This window comes from Nipponia nippon, unplaced genomic scaffold, assembly GCF_047370975.1.
Source record: "Nipponia nippon isolate SJK-2023a ecotype South Korea unplaced genomic scaffold, ASM4737097v1 scaffold_3, whole genome shotgun sequence".
In the NCBI taxonomy this organism is placed as follows: Eukaryota; Metazoa; Chordata; class Aves; order Pelecaniformes; family Threskiornithidae; genus Nipponia; species Nipponia nippon.
The window spans coordinates 40,732,099-40,755,299 of NW_028262347.1; the positions used below are offsets into that span (position 1 = coordinate 40,732,099).

Here is a 23,201-nt window from a genome sequence, read left to right on the forward strand (position 1 = left end):
GCTCAGGGAAAAGCAATGGGTTTGATTGATTTTATTTTGAAAGTGAGCTCAGCTTTTAAAAGACTAAGAAGTACCATTACAGGAAGATGTAATGATTTTACAATACCAGCAGATACCCAAATAGCAACAAACCACTGCACACAAAATGCCTGACTTGCTAGTAAACAGCTGTGCAGCCCATGCCCATTATTCTAAATTTTCAATTTTCAATTCCTTGCCTCCTGGGCTTAAAAGACGATTCTTTACTAATAAACTAATAAACCTACCTATATATATTATCTTCCATTCAAATGTCATTTAACAATAGTTTGACCCAGATGAGCTCCTCCCAAGCTTTTATATCTGCCCACCTAGTTTCAGGACCATAACCCCACTTCTGGCTGATGACCTCCCCATGAATGCTACAACTCCACTGCCTGGGAAACACTAACCTTGATTGTAGGACTCACAGGAGAATAACCAGAAATGTCACCTTCAGAAATAAATGTATAGTCAATATACCTTTCACTATGAGTTCTCAGTATAAATACAGACACACTCAATCACATACACAGGTACACAAATGCCCATTCAGGCAAGTTATAAACTAATGAAGATATTTTTCCTACACCCTGGACAAAGAAAAAGGAAAAAAGGGAAACTTATATTGTTACAGATATTTCTAGTTTTAAATACTCAGGAAGAACTTTGATACTTCAGTAACGGGCCAGTTCCTAGATGGACTGTACAAATAATTGTGCAAAGAATCCTATCCAGGGCAACAGCGTCAGGGTTTGATGTCTACATAAAGCGGTACTCTGGCACACACGGCTCCCATGATAGACTTGGAAGCAGACAAACCAACTTTCAAAGAAACAGCAAGCCAAAGCTATTAAATAGTAGACATGGTGTTGAAGCCAGTCATTCAGTCCCCGCTAGTTCAAATGTTCTTCCATACTGACAGAGCTTGGAACCCACGTCGTACCGAAGAATGCCATTTAGCATCAGTGATGAAAATAACGAAAATTAAGACTGGAGCTGTAAAAGCAAATGGAAAAACATGATGTAGAATCAGGGTTGCCGTGTGCTGTTTATTGTGGAAAATACCTAGAAAGTGACTTTGTCCATAAAACAGACAATATCTATAAAGACATAATAGAATAAAATAGCTCTAGATGAAGAGGAACCACTGAGAAGGCTGGAATTTGGATTCTGGGAATTCAACCCTTCGATGAGTTCCATTCTACAATTATTCTTGTTCACAACAACTGCTTTTCTACAAGTCCATACTATTAAAAAGAACAATAACTTCACAAGACCATCACCTGATTGCTGGGTGTTTGCTCCCCTCATGGATTGTATAGTGCAAACACAGTAACTTCTGCCCAGCCTAGAGAAATGCAGCTTAGCACAGATCTAGGAAGAGATGCTAAAGGCAAAACAAACATACTGTTACATCAAGCAGGTGACATTTCTGCTCGTTTGCTTTCCATTCCTTTTCTCACTTTGTATGTATACCTCCTTGTAGAAAAGTAGAATCAAGATCCACTCAATGTCCATATTTTTGTATTTTTAACAGAAAACAAAGGTTAAATCCTTCCATGACGCAGCTGCATAGAACAGAGTAGAAGAAAACTTCAGCGTGTTGGGGGAGGCATGGCGGGAAGGGGAGGCAATAGACTTTCATTGCCTTGTTCTGGACATGCAGGAAGAAAGACAAGATGCAAGGGATGTGGTTTATTTTGGCTGCAGCTTTATTAACTCAACTCCTCTGGGAACTACCATCAATAACTTGCACAGTACAGGTCGTCATTCTTTCCATAATCATTCCCACCTGCTGGAGAGCTGCAGTTGGCCTCCTTTCTCCCATCACTCCTCCCCTCCCCACCCCCAACCTCCACAGCTGGTCACCAGCTCACTACTGACCACCATATCCCCTAAAAAAGGGTAAAGGGGCTGGAAGAGGCAATTGTCTCCTTGCTGTTACAGACTTTAGCAGTTCCTACTCCCCCTCAGCTTCTTACCTTTCTCTAAGTCCTCCTCCAGTTCCAGTTTATCAGACATACAGATCTTCATGGAACAAATACTTCTATTGCACATCTGCCTTACGGAGGAGACAGCAATTAGCTCGGCTGAGCTTCTCCACCCCTCTGCCCTGCTTCCCAGAGAGTTAACAGTTCACATTTGCTGCTAAGCATAAAGCTGTTATCAAACTCTGTGCATACAGACTCAGCAAAGTGCCTCAAATAGAAATAAATGCCATTTATCCAGAATGCTGATTATCATGACGTTTAAGATTGCTGTAACAATGTTTACTTAGATCAATATTTGAAAATACCATTTTAATAGCAAAGGAAGTGTTTTTTTACATTGGTCAGCGAAAGTGAAAAGCAGAGAGCAATCTAATTTCCATGGTTTTTATATATGCAGCAGATGATCTGTTGAACTCACATTCTCAACTTTGTTCTTTAGCTCTAAGAATGGGCATGATACCAGCAAAGAGAGAGAAACGAGGGCTTGGAATGAGAGGGACAACGGGTTCCACAAGAGCCAAGACTGCATAGAAGTGGGGATGTGCCTATTGACTATCTGCACACACAATCAATCCCTTGGGTTGCTCACACATGAAGTTTAGATGAAATGTGTGTCTGCATGTATACCTGCTCCCCACCTTCCCTGGCAGGAAGATGGGCCCTATGTGTGCAAATCACATGCGGAGGAACGAAGGATGAATAAATGCAGCAAGAATTACACTCCCATCAAAAGTCTGTCCTTTAAGAAAATAGCAAATACGCGATCAAAAGCACGCACAGAAAAGGTTTTCTCATATAATGCCAGCCATTTATCAGGTAAAAGGCACAAAATTGTCTATGGAAAATCCCATCTGGTATTCCAATGGTATGACCATTGCATCTTAAAAAGCAATCAGTCTATTTTTATACTCCTGTTCCTCTAAGATTTTTTTATTTGTTTTGGCAATGTATCTACGTTTTCTACAAATTATCAGTGAACGTAGGAAAGGCTTTCTAGGATCTTCAGTGCAAGAAATGTGATTAGAAATACTTCTATTTCTTAAGCCATTAAAATGCAGTTGTATGCAGTAACTGTGTTATCACTGCCATGTCATTTTACATAATTATCTTCCTTCTACAAACAACAGCTAATGCAGACCCACTGACCCTTCCCCCTTCTGAACAGATTCTCTTTTCTCCTTTCTTATTGCTTCATTAACCAAATTAAAATAATTAAAAGCTATACCAGTTGTAGATGCGATGTAAGACCAGAAATGGGTCTGTTCCCATTGACTTCAGAGAAAATGGGTCATTGGTATGCATGATGCTGGCTCCAGGAATCAAAATTAGGAGGACTTTGCATTTCTGTTTCAGTATTATTTTTCCCACTCAATTAATAAGTAAAGTCAACTGCATAAAGGAAAAATGTGTATATCAAAATGGAACACACTTTCATCTGGCTTTTATATTTTCTAAATGAATTCCCTTGAAAATGAAGTATATAATTGAAACAGAAATTATATATTTATTGCTCATAAAAATCTATCATACACAAGATGTTGGATGTTGAACTACTTAGAGAAATTTACTCCTTTGCATTTTTCACAAGAAGTTCCATTATGTGAACTGATGGATACTTTCTGGAATCGGGGACATTTGTCTCCATTCCCGAATGCAGAAGAATGGAAATACGGTTTTCTATCATTTTGCTGCCCTTGGTTCAGGTCCATTCAATTTTTTTCCTAATGTTTTGGAAACATACAGACATGAAAACCAATGTCTGCCTGGCCCAGCAGGAGATAGTAAAATACTTCACAAACACCAGATGGGATTTTAACAATGTTTGTAAAATATAAAATGCTTAAAGCGTTCTCTGCAAACCTAAAACTGAATATGTTTCATCTCATTATAAGCCTTTTTTTCACCACTGAATTCCTTTACGTTTTCTGTTAGAAGACTGACACTAACAGACCTCTGATATTTAAAAGGAAACCCCCAAATCAACCTCTTTTTGGAAACTAGTATTGATACATGTGATAAAATACCTGTGTGATGTCACCAGTGTAAATCCTATGTAATCATTATAATGTGACTGCATGGTCTCAATGCTGGGAAAAAACATAATATTTTTTGTTTCATTCTTCTATTGAATAACTAAGGCATTTGTGGGTTTTAAGATACTATACTATGTTTATGTTTCTAACCATCAGATAACACTTTAAAAGTAAAAAAGCAGACTGCCTATCCATCATCACATTGAAAGAAATAATAATGAGTCCCTACTCCTCCAGGATTAGGAATGATGCTGAATGGAAAATTTTAAGAAATCTACTTTTGCCACAAGATACAAAATGGTTTAAACTGAAATTGTTTGAGGGAGATGAGCCAGCTGCACTGAATTTCTTATAAAAACGGGAAACATTTCAAAAGTATTGAGAAGAGTTATTTAGACGATTTTCTAACTGAAAATTTTTCTGTTTGCTCAGTTTTCCTTTCAAAGCTTTAATCTCAAAACGTAAGGCAGTAACAGCTGAAATAATGCACCTTAAAAATGGAATTATATATTCAGAAACAATCAAAAAGAACAATTCATGTCAAAGCAATAGTTAAGTTCACAGCCATTCTGAAATGTCAACATATTGCCCTGACAAGGGATGGACAGAATCATCAAAATCTTGAAAGTTTTCCCAAGAAGGAAAATAATTTTAAACTGTATAAAACAATGAAGTTAATTTACATGCATTATAAGATAATTCTCTAGAAGGAAACCCTGTCTATATACAACCAGCCTTGTAGCCTACTTGTTCTCTTAAATCCAAACAGTATTTGAACTAACTGAATATTTTAACGTATATTGTACAGAAGTATTCTTATTTCCCTCACTAAACATTTCTGCTTATAGGGTACCTGCACTTTCCTGAACAAAGGATACACAACTCTCATATAATTTGGTAATTTTCTGCCTCCACCAGACAAAGCAGTTATTCCAAGGCTAAATTGGTGGCTAGCATTAATAGGCATAGGTGTGTGCTTTCTTGATCCAGGAGCCCTGGTCTCCCTAACTTGGAAAGCTGCAAAGTCAAACTTCATGGTTTCCTTTTGACAGCAGTCTCTTCTGTTCCCAGCAGCACAGTGATCAGGGTTTAACAAAAGGACTCTCTTCTCGGCATGCACTGCAGTTGGAGCCACCCCACTCTCAGGGGAAGGGACAGCCAGTGACTCCAGAGAGAGAGCCTGGAGTTCCTCCTTCTCACTTGCTGGCTGAATGCTGTGATGCAAATGGAACGGTAGCACCAGCATTGCTCTAGAAGGTGAGTGGTCAGGGCCTGACCACTGAGTGCAAATATGAGGTTGGCTTTGGATGGGGGAGGCATACCAAACTCCTGCAACCTCCAAGCAGAACTCAGGTGGGAGAAGAGGGCTCTCTTACCCACCCTGGGGGCACTTCCGCATGGGCCTAGGGACAACTTCAAGGGCAATCAGGGTCACACTGAAGGCATTTTAGGCAGCACCAAATGTACGTAATGGTGGAAAATAGCTTTTTTGGCTGCTTCTTCAGGAATTAGGTACCCCATTTCAATGCAGTTTAAGCAATCTTCAACTTCAGCTTAGGGAGCTAAGTGGTGGTAATGCAAAATAGCTTAGTTTAGAAAGATTTAATTCCAGAAATGCCTATTGCCATCTGAAGGTACTTACTTAGTAGAGTGAGGCAGTTTAGATATTTTTGCATCAGGTTTACCAGATTCTCCCAGTTGCAATTTATATTTATCATTTAATTTTAAAGAGGTGTCAAAGGAATTGTGGCCCCCTAGAATATGCCCCTTTTAGTTGTGACTCTTGGATGACTTTATGCACAAAAGTGCAGGGTGTCGATTGAAGTAAAGCCACAAATGAGTTATGCATGGTCATCTTTAAATCAGAAGAGTATTAAGTGCCTTTAAGTTTCCCTATCCCTTTGCATTGTAGGCCAGATTTTCATAAAGTGAAGCCTGATAGCCATATATTTTATGAGCCTGACTTTTGCACCAGCAAGTGCTGCAATTGCATCTTCAAACATAGCTTTATTTCAAGAAAACAGACGGATATTTGGGTGACTGAGGGACCAGTGAGATCTTACTGAATTCAGTGTGAACCTTTCCACCAACTTCAGTGGGATTTATGTTAACAGTGGAATCATATTTTTATTAAGAAATGAAAGATTTCTGTAGATAGTTGCATAAAACCAACAGCAAAAGGATGGAGTCAGATATGTAATGACCTCTGGCTTGCTTTCTGAAAATCCCACACTGAAGGTCATCCAAGAAAGAATGATTTCAGGAGAGCCAGTGCTGCTATAATCTTTTTGTTACGCTTTTTGTACAGCTGCTTGTTCTATTAATTTAGTAGCAGCTATTACTATAGCTACTGAAACGCTATGAATTATTAATGGCTGATTTTTACTCTCTTCTCCTGTGGTGTATTATTGCACTTCCGGAGGGTTTTATGTGAAGTGCAGTTTGTGCTTTCTGGTTAAATATTTTTAAAACAGTAACATTGTCAGGATAAAGAAAAGCCAAAATAAATTCTACTCATGAAAATTGTATTTTGGTTAAGTAATGTGTATGCATCGCCTACACATTCGGCTGCATCCATTTACAGACAAAATCTGCCTTCACAGAAATTTTTGTGCAGAAACAAGGGACAAACTTTAAAAGCTGGAACACTTCAGTAGAGATCTTTTTACAAGGGTCCTATAATTTGAGTTACTCAGTTCCACATGTGGCACCCCCTTGAAACCTACAGCAATTGTGCATGTACAGCCACAGAAGAATTGAGTCCTATATATTCCTTAGCGAGAAAGATATAAACAGTCAGTGTCCTGAGGGAATTCACAAAATAAAACCTATCTCACTATGCAATTGTGTACTAAAATACTCCCGTGTAAAACTGTGGTCTTTCAGTATTTTTATTTCCCAATGACCTCATAGATTTTGTATCAATTTTATTCAGTTTACAAGTTAAAATATGCTTGTGTTGCCTTTTGTAAATGCCAACCCTCCGAACTAGGCCTGAAATGTAAAAGTCAAGATGGGTTTTCTCAAGTTTATACTCATCAGCACCACCAGTAAAAGATGCTCTGCAGCTGGAGCTCCACTCGAAATGCTATTGTGCAAGACTGACAACAAACCAAATCACTCTCACTAAATTTGATGGCTCTCCGGAAAGAGAAATGCAGCTAAAACATACTGGCAAGGGCTATGCCACCTTTGGAAGAGCTGTAAGCACTGTGTGCTCCAGCTCCAGTCTGCGGGGTGCTCACACATGACTGTTGAAGGACAGGCTGCAGGCTGCTTATTAAGGCCTGCCTGGTGGTGCAACAGTTTGTATTTGGGCCTGCACTGGCTCGCTTTCTGTTTGATTTTATGCTTCAGGGTTCCTTACCCTGTGCTTGAGTGCCTTCAGGAACCCTGAAGGAGCCCATAACTATAGACCATGAATCCCGTGGCCCTTTGGGTTACATGAGAACTACCATCTAGGGACTACACTCATCCCTAGAGTCAGCACAGTAAGCTGGAAAAGCTCAGCACACAGTGGAAGTAAACAATAGAAGGAAAAACATATCATTTTTAGTGGGCACCTTCACTTTATTCACAGTAATTGTCCTCAGAGTTGCCTACAAGGTGAAGAGTAGTCTCTGAATTTCAGTGGGAAATGGGAAGCTGTATCTCCCTTCACCTCCTCTGTAAATGGCTATCTATGTGTTAGTTTTGATGCTGCAAGAAAAAAAAGTCAGATTGAGAGCATTTTTTTTCCCAATTTCTTTTTGGCCATAGAACAAAACTGTCAATTATTTGTGCTAGTGTGTGTGTGTCCAGATGCTGCTTTTCAAGTAACGCATCCCACCCAAGCTCCACATTATGGCTCCATCCATGTCTAGTGCCTTCAACTGCACTAGGTTCTCATTCCTGTCTTCCCTTTCCCATCCAAGAGAGAGTCTATGAGGCTGAATGAGTCCTGAATTATATTGCTTTTAATGGACCCAAATGCTAACTGCCCTTTCTGCGTTTCAAAATTTACATCTGGAAACAATAATAAAGCCACTTTGCCTATAAGTAACTTTATCCATGCTACTTACAACTTAAAGAACAATTTATTTGTATTTCTATTTAAATAATTTGACGAAGAGATCTCTCAGACGCTGGCTGATTCTCCTTGTCTTGGCTAAAGGGTGCAGTGCACCCTTTCAACCTCCAAATATGATCTTTCTGTCTCTTCTGAAAAAAAAGTTTCCCTTTGAAGTTACTGAGGCAAGCCAGTGGTGTTGGTTCACCCGCCTGCTTCCATAAAACCTATTATTCAGAAACTGGAACACCTACTTGATGACTGTAAAGGCACAAGCTACAGGCTGGGATTCAGTACATTTCAACAAACATTCTCCCATGTTATTATTACAGCAGACAAACATAATGTGCAGAAGAAATGATTTTAAAAGAATTTATGCTTGTAAAGCAGATACACCTAATATAAAATGAAATTAGGAAAAAAAGAGATTTCATAGAATATACACAGTATTTTAATGAACAGTGCATGCATCTCCCAGGATTTTTTAGGCAGCATATGGAAGACTTTTTTCTCTTGCCTTTTGTGATAGGATCAAATAGGCTAAAACTCAGATAGAACTGAAAGTAGGATAATCGTATTCATATTTTTACATCACTTCTTGAAAATCCAGGCATTCATATCAACCGCATAATCTGTTCTCCAGTATATTGAAAATGTGCTAGAAAATAAAAAGCCTAATAAATCTAATGGCTAAAGCCATGCACCCTTTTTGGTTTCAGAAAGCAATTTCTATTTAGCAGTGGCCTCAATTCTTCCAGTGCATCTGTGCTGTGCAGTACTATCTAATGCAGCCACTTGGCTTTTCACACGACTTGAGCTAGCTCAGCTTTGCATTTATCCTGAGAGATGTGTCCGCTCTCTCAAAGCCAGCTCAGGTGTATCAATATAGATATACAGAGGCATGTATACACCCCTGTTCCGTGTCATGATATAGCCCTTGTGAGTCAAAATTTCCACTGACTTAAACTAAAATTAGCAAAATAGAGTACGAACTCAAAGATTGGTCCCTACAGCTATAGAGTTAAGATAACCGTGGAAGGGAATGAGTCCCTGAACTTACATTTGGCACAATGTGAGCTGACCCCTCTACTGTTCATAACTACATCCTAGCTCAATTAATAGATTTCTTCTGTGACAGAAAAAACAAGTCTTGAAACCTCACCCCTCAAATCCCAATATTGTCCGTCATGTGTCTCAAAGCCAGGTATAAAGGACAGAGAAGTTCCTAATGTGAGGATGCTTTCAAAGCAGGTTTTTTGCTCCCTTCATTTGTCTGCATAGAGTTTACAGTAGTAAATGGTGTCTACTGACAGTGCCTTAATGGGTTGAATGCAAGTAAATTGTGCACAGCTGTCTAATAAATGCTATTTATATGGGGCGTTTCTAAAGTAACACATAAAAGCAGTGAGTTCTAAAAACCTCCAGTTTATTAAATCTATATATGTATCATACAAAGTCTAACTATATCTGCATTCTTTTGTCCTGGCAAAGTCTGGGTCCTGAAACACTGAAGATGCAGATGATTCACAAACCTGAGGGAATATTGTCCTGTTTCTGTGTATTACTACTATCATGCCCATTTAAGTATCAAAAGGATAAAAAAGTTACAATGTGTTATTATAACTAAAATTATTTTAAGTAAATGTACATCATGCTACAAAGCAAATCTAAGAGCAATTGTGACAGCTGTTACAACAGCATCTAGAAAGAATGGCAATATCAGCTACACACCTTCCTTCACTCTTCTGATAGGCTCAGTTAGGGGCGCATGCCAGTACTACCGTTAATCCCTTGGACTACATTGTAGGTTCAGCATTTCAGCAATATCACTGAACAAAACAACCTGTAAAACATACACCGACTTCAAAGCTAGTTTTGCCAATGACATTTTCAATTCCAGTTCCTCCTGGTAAAATAGAGGGGCAACTTGTAAAAAGAATCACATGAGGCTTCTCCATGTTACCTCTGTAGCTTTTGATTACGATTTTTTTCTATTTCCTGAAAAACTGTCTAGTAAATCAAGAGTATTTTGACTGGAGAGGACTAACTGGGGATACAGCATCCTCATCAAGACTATCATCATAGAACTACCACAGTGTTCTTTAATCTTCCGCCTCATATCTACTTATATTGTAGCTGGGTTCATCACTGCTAACATGTGAATGATTTGGTCACCCCGTTTCTTAAAAATTTCAGACTGTTCCTTCAGAATTGCCCTTTTTACATCAGGCTTTAGTAATTCCCAAAAAAATGCCCATCTTGAAATATGTCTCATAATAATTCTGGTATCATCATGTTTGTAAAGGCAGTTTTCCAGATTAGTAGAAAAAGCATAGTCCTTTTTTCGACAGTTACCCTAAACTGAAGTCACAACACGGGCCCAAACAAACCTTTCACCCGACATGTTCATGGCAGGATGATGGGAATCTGTTCCAGCAAGTTGATCTCACCACTTTTTCACATATAATTCAAACTCATCAGATAAAAAAAAAACTCCATATCCATCCATGGCCTAAAGAATTGAGAAAATCACACTGGCCACTGGCATGAGGGAAGGAAGTAATCACAAATGCTAAGTTTAGTCTTCAAAGACCAGACTTGCTAGGCTACTTTCATAGTTGATAGAAGGAGATAAGCTGTACTGGGGGGAAAAAATCAAGAATACCTAGATTATGGCTTCTACTCTGAACCATCTTCTATAGAAGCCTCTCTCTCTTGTGAATATTGGACGCTTCCCTGCTTTCTGTGGCACTGTAAACTTCTCTTTCATATAACCTATGTACTACTTTTCAGTAGTTTGGGGAAGGACGGAGAGTTCACATTCATCCACTCTCTCTCTCCCATGCAGTGAATGGTTGTGTCAAGCAGCTCTGTGGAAGCTGTTGGTCACAACACAGAGTGGGTGTTAAAAACATTCTCTTACTTTCATATAGCCTGTGCAGCCTTCCCTCATTGTACAGGCATGTCAGAAACTATCACCTGAGCCCTGAGTCTAAGAGATAGTGTCCAGGATTCTTTTTGAAATGAGCTGCATGTGGTTTTCCACAGCTGTATTAATAGCTATTAGTTGGTACAGGGGACATGCAGCCATTTTCCTTAATGCCTGAGGAGCTCCCTAATCTGCAGCCTTGTACTCTTGCACCTGTATTACACTTCTCCTCTTGCAAAGGCCTGCTGGTATGCAAAGGGTGGAAGTGCCAAAAGGGGATCCAGGCCCCTCTCTACACAGGTAGAATGCCATTTTCTACCTTGGAATATAAGAGGCCTTTCAAGATGAACATGGGGTTAAAGGCTATATTATACAAAGTCTTTTTCATAGGTTTAACCTTTGTCTCACGTTTAGGACAGAAACATAGAACAATGGATGCTGGAATAACTTACAGAGGTTATCTGGTTCAACCTCCAGCTCAAGGACCAACTTCAGATCAGGTTGCTCAAGGCCTTATCCAGTTGAGATCTGAAAAGAAATCGAAGGATCTTGAAATAAATTATGCCCCAGAGTCTGGGAACGGCTAAAAAGAAGCGAGATGGAATATTAGTTTTCTGATGAGTTTTACACAGGAGCTAGGATTGGTTAGACTGCATCCTCACTTCTCCACTCCCCCCATCTCTTTTAGTACCTGAAATGGCAAAAAGTAAAAATTTGTTTCGGCCTACCATTTTCTTTTCTGGTCTGTCTGATGCTCTTTCACCGTAAAACTATTATTACTTCAGAGTGTCTGGGCATTTCAAATGCAAGCTTTATACTGCTGTTGTGTTTTAAAGGCTAGATTGAATCTATTTGAATAGCCACTTGATTATATTTTTGCCTTAAAGTGTAATTTTTTAAAATAAGCTGCAACTCGTGTCTTCTCAATTCTGGTGTCTGGAGCGCCTGCTGACTGTCCTGGAGCAGGGCTCAGAGCAGCGCCAGCAGAGGGAGCCCATGCTTTTAGCTTGGCCTTGTCTTACTGAAATCGGTGAGCGATGTAAAAAGGCAACATCAAGCGTACAGCTTCCGTACAGATAAACTCAAGTGTTGATAAGAGATGGTAGCCAAGTTTCTTTTTAGTTCAAGCAGAAGTATCTATCTCTTGGGTGCGCATGCTTTTGGCAAAACAATAAATAAAATCCACACCTTCCAGTAATATGCAGTAAAAAAATTATTCAGTGTGAATACACAAATGCATGGGAATCCATTCAACTTCTTCACAGATCAACTTGTAGATATGGTTGGAATCTTTTAATTAACCCTTGGCCTCATATGCCTTTTTGTCTGTCACTACTTTTTCACAAGTCAAAATAATGTTTTCATCTACTGCTTCATCTTCTTCAGTTCAACCACGGCTTCAGACTCCAGCCTTGCAGACAAATATATGCACTTACTTTGTTAATGTGAAGAGTCCCAAAGAAGTCGTGCAATGTAGAAATTCATTTACAATATATACCTGTGACTTTTCCAAAGCGTAGTTAGTACTTTTAATGTCTTACTGAAATCTAATTGTTTGGGTTGTTTGGTTTTTTTTTTCCAAATAGCTCTGTTATAACTCATGTTAATTACTCTTTGTATTAGAGCATTAATAAAAGGTACCATATTTTTCACGTGTTATGGGTATGTTTTTACAGAAATTTCTCTGAACAGTTGCCATTCACCTGAACACAATTCTAAACTCGTTAAGTTTTACTCTGGTGAGGTACTGAGATAAAGAAAGATAGGAAGAGCAGCCTTGCATGCTAAATGCAATGGAACTACCACAAAAGCCTCTATTATTTGGACAGATCACAGTAAATAGTAAACTGTATTTGAGAAACAGATATGTATGTACCTGATAATACATTGTCCTTGTATCTATCAACCCACAGCAATAGTAAGAGATGAAATAACTTAGTCTCACGACATTACTCCGAACTTGACACCTCAAAATAATTTAATGATAAAATTAACTTCATGTTGAATTTAATGCTGTCTCTCATATACATATTCTCAAGAAATATAAAGTAAGAGTTCTTACTGCATGGAAAAAGGTTCTCTTAAAAAATGCAGTGGGAAAAACTTTGCTGCTGTACTGCTGGACAACTGTAAAACTGGAGGAAATTCTAAACATTAAAGCTCCAAAGTAAAATATACCATAAATAATCTCCTTTGATCACCACAGAAATCTGAATTCAGGATTTCAAAATAGCTTACTTAGTCTAACTTTTCAAACTGTTTTTAAGTTGTTCTCAATTTGTAATTAAGTTGTGCAAAGTTAGAACAGCAAAAACTACAAGTGTCTCAAAATTAGCAGTTACATTTTGAAAAGGTAAATAAATAGAAATACTGCATTCTGAAGATTTCTGGGCACAAATGAGCATTACTAAAGAGCAGTAATTGATTTGACTCAAATTCACCTGTGAATAATATGCTCCTGCCCTAAAAAAAGTTGAATACAATGCTAATGTGTACACACATACATATACATAACATAATGCATAATCTGACAACTTATCCTAAAACTCTGACACCGTATGGAAAGGGCAGATTTTGCTCTCTGTTACAAATGGGTCAAGCTGCAAGTTGTTGAGAGGACAGAAGTCTAAAGCAAAATAAGAAGACAGCTGAATTTTGCATGGCCACCCATGAGGAGCACAGCGTCCCCTATGAAGTCTTCTCTCCGCAAACTATTTCAATTGTGTTAAGTTCCCATGCTTAAAGAAATACTCCCTAAAATATTCAGCCAACAGACCTGACACTTGTGATGTCTTTCCATAATAACATTTTCTAAAATTCTGCATTACTCATTATTGTTCTTAATATTAAGTGTTGAGTGCATATTTGTTCTACAGATGAATATGTGTTCCCTGAAAAGGAAAATCTATAATGCAAATGAAAGTGAAACAGTACAAATACATTGCTTTTGACTTGGTGCTTTTGATATCCATTCCAAGTGATCAAACTTAAAAGTAATTATTTTTCAATACAATGCATTGCTTTCTCCTTTTGTCATTTTCTTTCTCTTTGTATACTTTAAATTCCACCTGTTTTTACCATAGTTCACAGAAATATTTCAGAGAAAAATTAAACTTGACCAAATGCTGCTTTCTATACCACTGCTGCTTCTGACAGATTCCAAGTGGCATTAGACCAAAATGATTAGTACTGATTTACTTTCAATGTTCTGTTTCACCTGTCTCAGGGGCTCATATATTGAGCCAAATGCAGACCAAAAAATGTACATAAATAGAATATACTAAGCCTGGGCTTTTCATATTAGTCCTTGTTTGCCAAAATTTCCTCTTTCCTGCATGTAACTTCTCAGGGCTCTGCTCTGCTGTAGCAGCACCTCAAATCATAATCAATGCAAGGATACTTTTGCAAAGCAACCTTGATTTAACTATCCACAAATACATAAAATAATTAATATAGGTGCTTTGAACCACCTTCTGGAGGAGTCTATTACTCTTAATCAGCTTCAGAGAGATGCCTGGGAGATTAAATTTGGGTGGTATGAACACTCTCTCCTCATCTCCTACTGTCTCCATTAGTTACTAAAGAAAAGTAGCCAAACCCTCAGAGGCCTGAGTTATTAACAGAAATAAATATACTGGCTTCCGTGAAACTGTACTAATTTTGTATTGCTGAGAATCTTGCCTTTTCAGCTACTACAACAAAATGAACCTTACTCTGGATTTACAAGAATTTAACAGATCTGAACCAGGTCTATGAACTATCAATTTTAACTTCTTTCAGACACTCTTTTAAAAAGAAAGTCCTGCAGCAACCATGCGTTTGGAAATTTCAGTGCTAATGACAGTAATCGGAGGGATATTCAAACCATCTAGCATGGGCAACTGTATTAGCCTTGTAAGAGGCTCTAAGGTTCCCTGTGTGATCTCAATGGACAGAGATAAGAGTTCTCTCAGCTTGAAGCCAAGGGCCACCAAGTGCCTTCTGCAGGTACCTCTTTGTCTTCAATGATGGCAGATGAAGTAACGATGAAACACGTGTCATGGGTCTATGCTGACACTCTGTTAAGGTGGGATTTATAAATATAAAACTCTTTTCTTCAGTTGCTTGCCTCAAAGGTAAACACATCCCAAAATAAACATGCCTGCCCTGAAGTCAGCTAACCAGCCTTGCCAAGGAACAGAAGAGCAACCCAATGCATGTTATAAATGTTAATGTTATATAAGCCCCGATTCTGACATTCAGTCCAGAAATATATCTCTATATCTTTCCAAAACTCTTAACGCAAATACATAGCAATTCACAGAGTATTAACACTGTCAGGGGCAGCGTTCGTAGAAGAAAGGGCATAGAAATGTCAGTTGTGTATTTCAACTGGCTGAGTTTATTGCAGGTACCAAGACTTCTTGCCGCTTTCTCTTGCAAGTTTTTTGTGGGCCACCTTCCCTCCTCTTTTCTATAAAGACCTCCTTGTCATTCCCCTGCTCTAAACCTCCTATTAGTCCTGAGTGTCCTCATTCTCTTTTTTCAAATACAAGGGCTCCTCCAAGTCACCCTCTGTCATCTTCCTATAAAACCCGTGCTGCAATCATTCTTCCTCCCTTTGCTCCATGCTCCCCTGCATAAGGTTCCTTCTATCTTCAGCTCCTTGGCAGCTGTAGGCACACAATCCCACTTTTCCTTCCTGCTGGTTGCTCTGTCCAAATTCTTGACGAGTTCCCTTCCTCCACCTAGACCAGAGGCCCTGCACGATTGCCAGCCACGCAGAAGCAGTAGTATTTCTTGTACATCCGTGTAAGTATTCTACATGACCTGTGTCACTGGCAGGCTTTGGTGAGGTCCATGTGTTGAAGGTCACCAACCTATATTTTGCTCCTTCCCTCCCTTTGGGTCATTTTGCATTACTGCAGATGGGACTGCATCAACTTAAAAGGGTCAACAGAGGTGGGTAACGTGTCCTGCCAGTTCATCACCATGGTACAAAGTAAGGATGAAGCATGTGAGCCACAGAAACAAGGACACGTCAACAGCTGTTCTGATTAAGTATGTAGTAAAAGCTTTGTTGATTAATTTTGCACTGGGCAAATATGCAAATAGTTTCCAAAAGCTTCTTGAAAAATGAAGTCCTATAAGGTATTTCCTGTTTGATTTTTCCAAAGTCCTATTTAAGAATAGGAAAAGCACTGCTATCAAGACGATAGAGATGTTTGAAATCTTTTGGTCTTACTAATGAAAAATTCTTGACTGTCCTCACTGCAACGAAATCTGCTTTTTCTATCCTTACACCTCAGACGCCAAATACACAGACACAGAAATAAAAATACAGACCCCTCCCCCTTCTGGAGAGGAATTTACAGGAAAACAAGATACTACACCACATCTAAAACCTTCTGACAATTTGTCACAATTAGGTGCTTCTTTCTTAGACAAATTTCTTCCTTTTGCACGGCAGCTGATCCCAAAATGACTAAAACTATTACAACCACCACAAAAAAAGGAAAAGAAGGAAAAAACCCATTATTGTGACCTCCTTCAAACAGTTACAAAACAATGTAATCGCTCATTATACAGTATCATGCAAATACACTTCAAAAACCACAGAACCCCAGGGTGTTCGCCACACAGACACAGTGAAAGAAGGAAAGATGAAAGAATTGGACAGAATTTCTATGAGCTGCTAAATTAAGAAATTACTCTATGCATGCACATGGTATGTATCAACTCTTGTCTTTTACCCAAAGAAGAATGCAGATCGCCACAGCACATAGAGGACACAGAAATGCATCATGCATCTCCACACGCACACATATTCAGAGGTTTTATGTTTTATAAGTGTTAAGGAAAAAAAAAGACCCTGCAACCCTCTATGAACTGGAGTTAACTTCCTCACAGATGTGGAGGTATTGACTTTCCATAGGAGTGCTGAACTTTTGTCGCATTAAGTGAACAATATTTTGGAGACCTTCCTCAAAGTCCCACTGACAAGCACCACAGAATGCAGCACTCTCTGGACTTACTACTGTGCTATAATGCAGAGTAATGCATTTTTAAACGCTTGGCTCTGACACCTGCTATTATATGGAAAAAGTAGCTATTGATTGCTTTTGTGGGGTGAGAAAGTGGAGTCCCAAGACTGTGCAATTCAGGAAACGGTCAAAGGGATTCATCCATCACAACATATCACTCCAAAATTCACATCCTTCTTTCAGTCCTTTCTGAGAACCACTTGAGCTCAGTTGCCATTTGGGTTCAAACCTACTATGTGTTTTTCTATGCACGTAAAAACAGGACAAAATCAGTTCAGAGACCTGTTGCAATGATTTACTGACTATCAGAAGGCACAGTTAAGACCACAGTATAAACACCTGACTAGAGGAAGACTACAGTTGATTTAACCTGGCTTGCTGCCCCACTCCCGTGTGGCACAGTTCTTAAGAAACTGTATTGTAGCTGTTGATGTGATTCTCTAGGGTTACAAGTGAGACAAGCTTTGAACGGCCAGTTAGATATAGTTGGAGAAGAAAAAATGATGAGCCAAAAAGAGAGCTTGCCTGTTTTCGAATATTAGTTGTTCTGATAAAAGGTATTACTCCTCATCTAATGCCTTACCATTCTTCATGTACCTTTAGACACAGCTTACATGTTCTCCTCTTTCTTCTTTTGGCTTTACATGAGACACACAAGGATAAGGTATCGGACCAGTAAATGTTAGAGTTAAAAAGTGTCATTTAAAGTATTGTTTAAAGCACATAGTTCCTATGTTGGTGAAATACCCACTTAATGCTTTTGCAGCCTGACTGTAATTCCCTAAATGATGTCACATCCACCTCAATTCAAAGTAATAGAAGGTTCTCTTCATACAGCTTATTTCCACATCTTCACTCTAACACATGGATTTTATTTCCTAAACAAAGAATTACTGTAATGATCGGCTTTCATTCCCTCCAAACAAACATTCAGTAAATCTGCATCCTATGTATTTACATTTTTTTCCTTGTTTCTTTTCCTGAATGCCTAGCTATTAAAATGTGCCTGGGTAATCCTGACTTTTCCACTAATGTTGCAAGCTTTACTATCAGATATTCTCAGGCTAAAAATAATGTTCATGTCCGCATTTGCTTCAACATTACATGTATAAGTCAACTGTCTCTGTATGAATTGTAACAGTAGTAATAATACTGTTTTTCTATTTTTGTCCCTTCTTCCCATCAGTAACTCAACTATTGAAGAATATTTCAGGTGAACCCAAGTAAATCTCACCTGCCAAATGTTTCACCTTGGTCCTACCATCACACTAACTAGAGAACTGTTGAGGGAAGAGTGCAGATAGGTGGCAGTGTGCCAAAAAAAGAATCAATATAAAAAGACATTTTCTAAAGATGCGTGACATAGTATGCCTTAAATAGCATGAAAACCTGAACACAAACAAGTTGATGTCACATAATCCATAATATTATTGTGACTGACAAGCTGTAGCCATGTGGCAAATTGAGCCAGGGTAATTAAAACTACCATATTTCTTTCTGGTTCTAGGAGTGCCTCTGCCCTAAGCGTCCTACATTTTGGGTACCAGCATTTATCACTATGTAAAACAGAAATGGTGCTATCTGCCTTGGTCTGAAGAACATTTCTTGGCTTAATAAAGTGATGTAAATACATGCATTAGCTTCAGATCCTCAGTGAAACATGACGGATACATGATGCAAATGAATGTGAACATATACCAATAAGTAAATATGGAATCAACTGAACACAGTATATAAATAGTCTTCTGCTGTATGTATGAAAACCCTATATAGTGATAAATCTTAAAAAAGATGCACCATTCTCCAGGTCTAGCCAGAATAAAAGGACAAATCAGGTGTCCTGCAAAGAGGAAAGGATCCTTCTGCACGGATCACTGGGCAGTTGCAGTGCTGCTCTACAGTAGCACAGCCTAATGGCTAGCAGAGCTTCACACTTGCCTAATGAACCCTTTCAATGTAATGACTTCAACACATCCAATGAAGAAGTTCTTCTCCCAATGGGCAGAAAAAGAAATCCCACCTTGCACAAGAGCTTTATTTCCTCTGCAGCCTAACCACACACTTGCACTGCCTTCTAGGAATTTACCCATCATCCATAGACAGGAAAGGGAAAAACAAGCTACGTTCAACTGTAAACTACCTTGTCCTTTGCTGCTATGCTTTTTACTTTGGCGCTGTATTGGACTTGCCCTAACATTTAAGCACTAACTACTACCTTTGCTAGTGCAGGATCTATTGACATTTCTGCTTTAAACTCCATTTTGGCTGGGACAACTGATCATTTCAGGATTAAGCATAAATTTCCACTGTTAAACGCTTCAGCCACACTCTTTTTTAAAATCAATTCATCCAGTTTAAGCTTACAAAACAGAAAGAGCAGTGAATATTTTGGATACCTGATTTTCTTTTTTACAGTCCTATATTTTAAAATCAGATTTCACATAAAGTCTAAAATCTGTCATGCTGTAAGTAGCGATCTAAAAGATGCATGTTAAATATATATCTGCTGTGCGTTCTTGACATATGAATTGGTACACTTCTTGTGTGCTAACAATATATAACATAACATATCATTTTGTTTATTCATACATAACATTCCATAAAGATATCTTTTATACTGATAAACCTTAGGCTGGAGGGTCATCACATTATATATCACGTTCAGAAGACAGGTTTTTTTGCCTGAGTGTGAGGAAGACAGGAAGAGATTCAAGAGCACTCTGCTGAGATCCTAAGGGGTTTGTTTACTACCTGGATGAAAGCCGAAGACTATTGATGACTGTACCATGGATGTCACTCCAAATGACCAGGACATTATGCTGAGATGTCAGAACCTGCAGGAAATCTTACAGTCCCAATGGCCTTTTGGAACAGTAACAGCACCTCCCAGAGACGTTACCAAACTGACAGATGTTTTTCCTTTTCTCTTTATGGAGAACCAGAGACCTATGAGAAACATGAAAAGGAAATAACTGTACAGACTAATTTAAATGTGCAAAGGTAGGAATTATTCATACCCATTCCTATCAAATCCTTGTTTTAATCTTCAAGCTACTCTTCTTTCAAAAAATCTTGAAGTAAAATTGAATAGTAGTACATGAAATATTTCAAAGAAAGTCACTAGCTGAACAAATGTATTCACGCAAAATAAACAACATTCAAAGGAGGATTTTTACAATTAAACCCTCACCACTTATTAATCTATGTCTGTCTAACTTCAGATATCTTACGCAAGCTGATAAATCCTCAACAGAACATGAACAAACAGTATACGCTTTGCTTTCTAGAACAAACAAAATATGTGTGCAATAGCCTCAGGTTATATAAATACTATTTCACTACAGTTATGAAAAATATTTACTTATTTATTAACTACAACTATTCTGCTGTCTTTTGGCAGCTCATGTTAAGGATTCTAATATCATGCAGTACAGATGCCTAATAGAAACTGTTTCACCCTAGAAGAAAGTAAAGTATTCACACTTATATGGTTTATCAAACCATTAGCATGTACCTTTTCAGCACAGTGCAAAACTTCTTAAAAGCCGTGAAATTCAGTGACAAAAGTATTGCTGCTTCACAGTGATATTACACATGGGTAAGCAACAGTCAGAGGTTTTGGGGGAACAGGTCTCCTGGACAGATATCATGGTACATAATGAAAACTCCACTTCCTGCAGAATTTTTCTTCTCAGGCATTTCTTCCGGACAATCTATGCTTTCAACCATTGTTTTTATTAGCTTAGGATAAGGTGATGCTTGGGGAAAAGCTTCCCAGCAGCCCCATAGGCCGAGATTTACAAAACATGCTGGCCTGTCTAACCAGCCAGACAGCAGATTCCTTTTTTATTATTTTAAATAAAGCACTTGCGCTCCAGTACAAGATCCTTCTGCAGCTCAGATTACACCAAATGATGGTCCAGAGGTGGGAATAGGGATTATAAACTAAGTAGAATATAAAAGCAATGTATTTTGCCACCCGTTTCATTAGGCTCTCATTTCAGACTTAATTGTAGATTCAAAGACAGTGTAGCAGAAAACCTTTAACTAATGCTCTCCGACACACACCGAGTAGCCTGACCAACAATTTAGTCACCAGTCTGAACAGGAATTGGGCTGGCACTGGGTTATTAAACTGGTAGCTAGTCTCAAGTCTGGAGCTTGTGGTCAACTTTGTTCACACTGAAAACCGATTTGGAGGCAAAAAAAAAAGGTTTAAAAAAATTGCCATCCTCACCTTTCCCTCACCAGTGGCTTTGGCATACTCAGTCACAGAAGAGTAGCGCAAAGGCCACTTTTCCGCACAACCTAAGGAATGGAAACCTCTGGCAAGAACCCGGGTGAGGGACAGCTCAAGAGCTTTCACCGTCAGCCTCGCTGCACAGTCAGTTTCCCTTGGCAGCCGGTCTCCTGTAGAAAACTGCTGCCTGTTGGCAAGCCTGGGATTTAACCGAGCGGGAGCGAGGGAAGCGAGTGGATCCCCATCTCTGAAGAGGCCCATCGCTCAGCCCGCAGTTGGGACGAGCGGGTTTCCTGACCTGGGTTAGCCCTCCCTCCCAGCCCAAAGGAGCACCCAAGCCTTTGTCCCGCCACCCCCGAGCTCCCCCGCTCACCCCACAGCCTCAGGACCGCACCCCCGCCTCCCCAACCGCCCCCCCCCGCCCCCCCCGCCAACCGACGCTCTGAATTCAAATGTAATTGGGGGGGGAGGCTGTCCCGCGCCACGCCGCCGCACCCGCTGCCCAACCGCCCGTCCCGCCGCCTTCCAGAAACGTCGACCGCGGGCGCCCCTGCCCTGAGGGGAGATCGCCGCCCTGAGGCGAGCCCCGAGGCGCGGCGGCCGCGGGCCCGGCGGGCGGGCGGGAGAGGCGGGAGGTGTCGTCCCCTCCCGCCTCCCGCCTCCCCCGCCCGCCCGCTCGTACGGCGGCGCGGGCAGGGCCCGCCGCGCTACGGCGGGCAAGGCTGGGGCGGCGTCAGCGGGCGCGCAGTGCCGGCTCTGGGGCTTTAAAGCAGCGTGTAAGCTGAGATGCTACCACAGACAGCGGCGCGGCGGCGGCGGCCGCAGCAGCTCCCCCAGCCCAGACGGGCGCCCGCCTTTCGCCCCCGCCGCGCCGCGGGGCATGAGAGCGGCCGCCCCGCGGCTCTAGGTACCCCCCGGGCCCCATGGCGACGTCCCGCGCTGCCCGCGCCCTCCTCCTTCTCCTCCTCTTCTGCCTGCCGGGGCTGAGGCGGGGGGCGCGGGGCGGCGGGCAGCGCCCGCGGGGCTGCCCGGCCCCGTGCCGCTGCGAGCAGGAGGGCATGCTCGTCCGCGCCGACTGCTCCGACCTGGGGCTCACGGCCGTGCCCGCCAACCTCAGCGTCTTCACCTCCTACCTGTAAGTGCGGGCAGCCGGAGCGGGCGGGCCGGGGACGGGGCAGCGGCGGCCGCCCCCGCACCGGCAGCGGCGGGGCGGCCCCCGGCGGTGACAGGAGGCTCGCGGGGTCGGTGCGTTGCCGCGCCGCTGCCTGTAGAAAACACCCGACTTCAAATAAGTTTCTAATCGCTTTTTAATCAGCGGGCGGGTTGTAAAGCGTTTATGGGTATCTCGCTATCTCGGTGCCCGGTCCGGCGCCTGGAGGATCGCTGTGTGATGTGCCGTTTAGAGGGTAATTAAAAGCGATTGCAACAGCAGAAACTCGATTAGATCTGCAGGGACGTTATCTTCACCTTTGCTTCCCGGGACAGGGCTTTGAACTGCGGTTGCTGCTGATTTAATCTTTAACAGATCTCCCCTCCGGTGGAGGAAAGGCAACGAGCTCCCAGGAGGCGGGCAGCGCTCGGAGACCGGTGCGGTGCCGGGGCGGCCCCGCGGCGGGCAGGTGGCCGTGCCCCGAGCCGGGCCCGGGCCGGCCCCGCCGGAGCCCCCCCTCCCCCCCCCCCTCCGCACAGTACCCGCCTTACGGGGCATCCCCGCCGGGGCGGGCTGCGGGGCCTGGAAACTCCTCTGCGTCTCCGGCGCGCTGAATTACCGCGTGGGGGGGGGGACAGGGGCGGCGAGAAGGGAGAAACTTTGTGTTAGCAAAACACCACCCAAAACCGTGGGGGAACTTTCTCTTTGTTTCCTTCTTTTTGGCAGGAGGGTCATCGTTTAGCCTCTCTTGGTTTTGTGTGTTGAA

General features: G+C 41.1%; 1 protein-coding gene and 1 long non-coding RNA gene across 5 annotated transcripts in view; one reads left to right on the forward strand and one right to left on the reverse strand.

The window, feature by feature from the left end:
- Nucleotides 1-296: 296 nt before the first annotated feature.
- Nucleotides 297-22,816, reverse strand: LOC148054558 (uncharacterized). The gene is made up of 4 exons (XR_015706644.1): nt 22,419-22,816; nt 19,797-19,991; nt 11,475-11,550; nt 297-1,017 (listed from the first exon to the last, which is right to left on the reverse strand). It is a non-coding gene; the product is annotated as an uncharacterized LOC148054558 (long non-coding RNA).
- The window catches only part of LGR5 (leucine rich repeat containing G protein-coupled receptor 5), a 100,130-nt gene continuing 98,920 nt past the window's right edge, over nt 21,992-23,201 (forward strand). For all 4 annotated transcript variants that reach the window (XM_087766644.1, XM_087766640.1, XM_087766642.1 and 1 more), the window contains exon 1: nt 21,992-22,420. In XM_087766644.1, the coding sequence (XP_087622770.1) occupies nt 22,209-22,420 (212 nt within the window). In that variant the 5' untranslated portion in view covers nt 21,992-22,208. The remainder of the gene's footprint in view (nt 22,421-23,201) is intronic.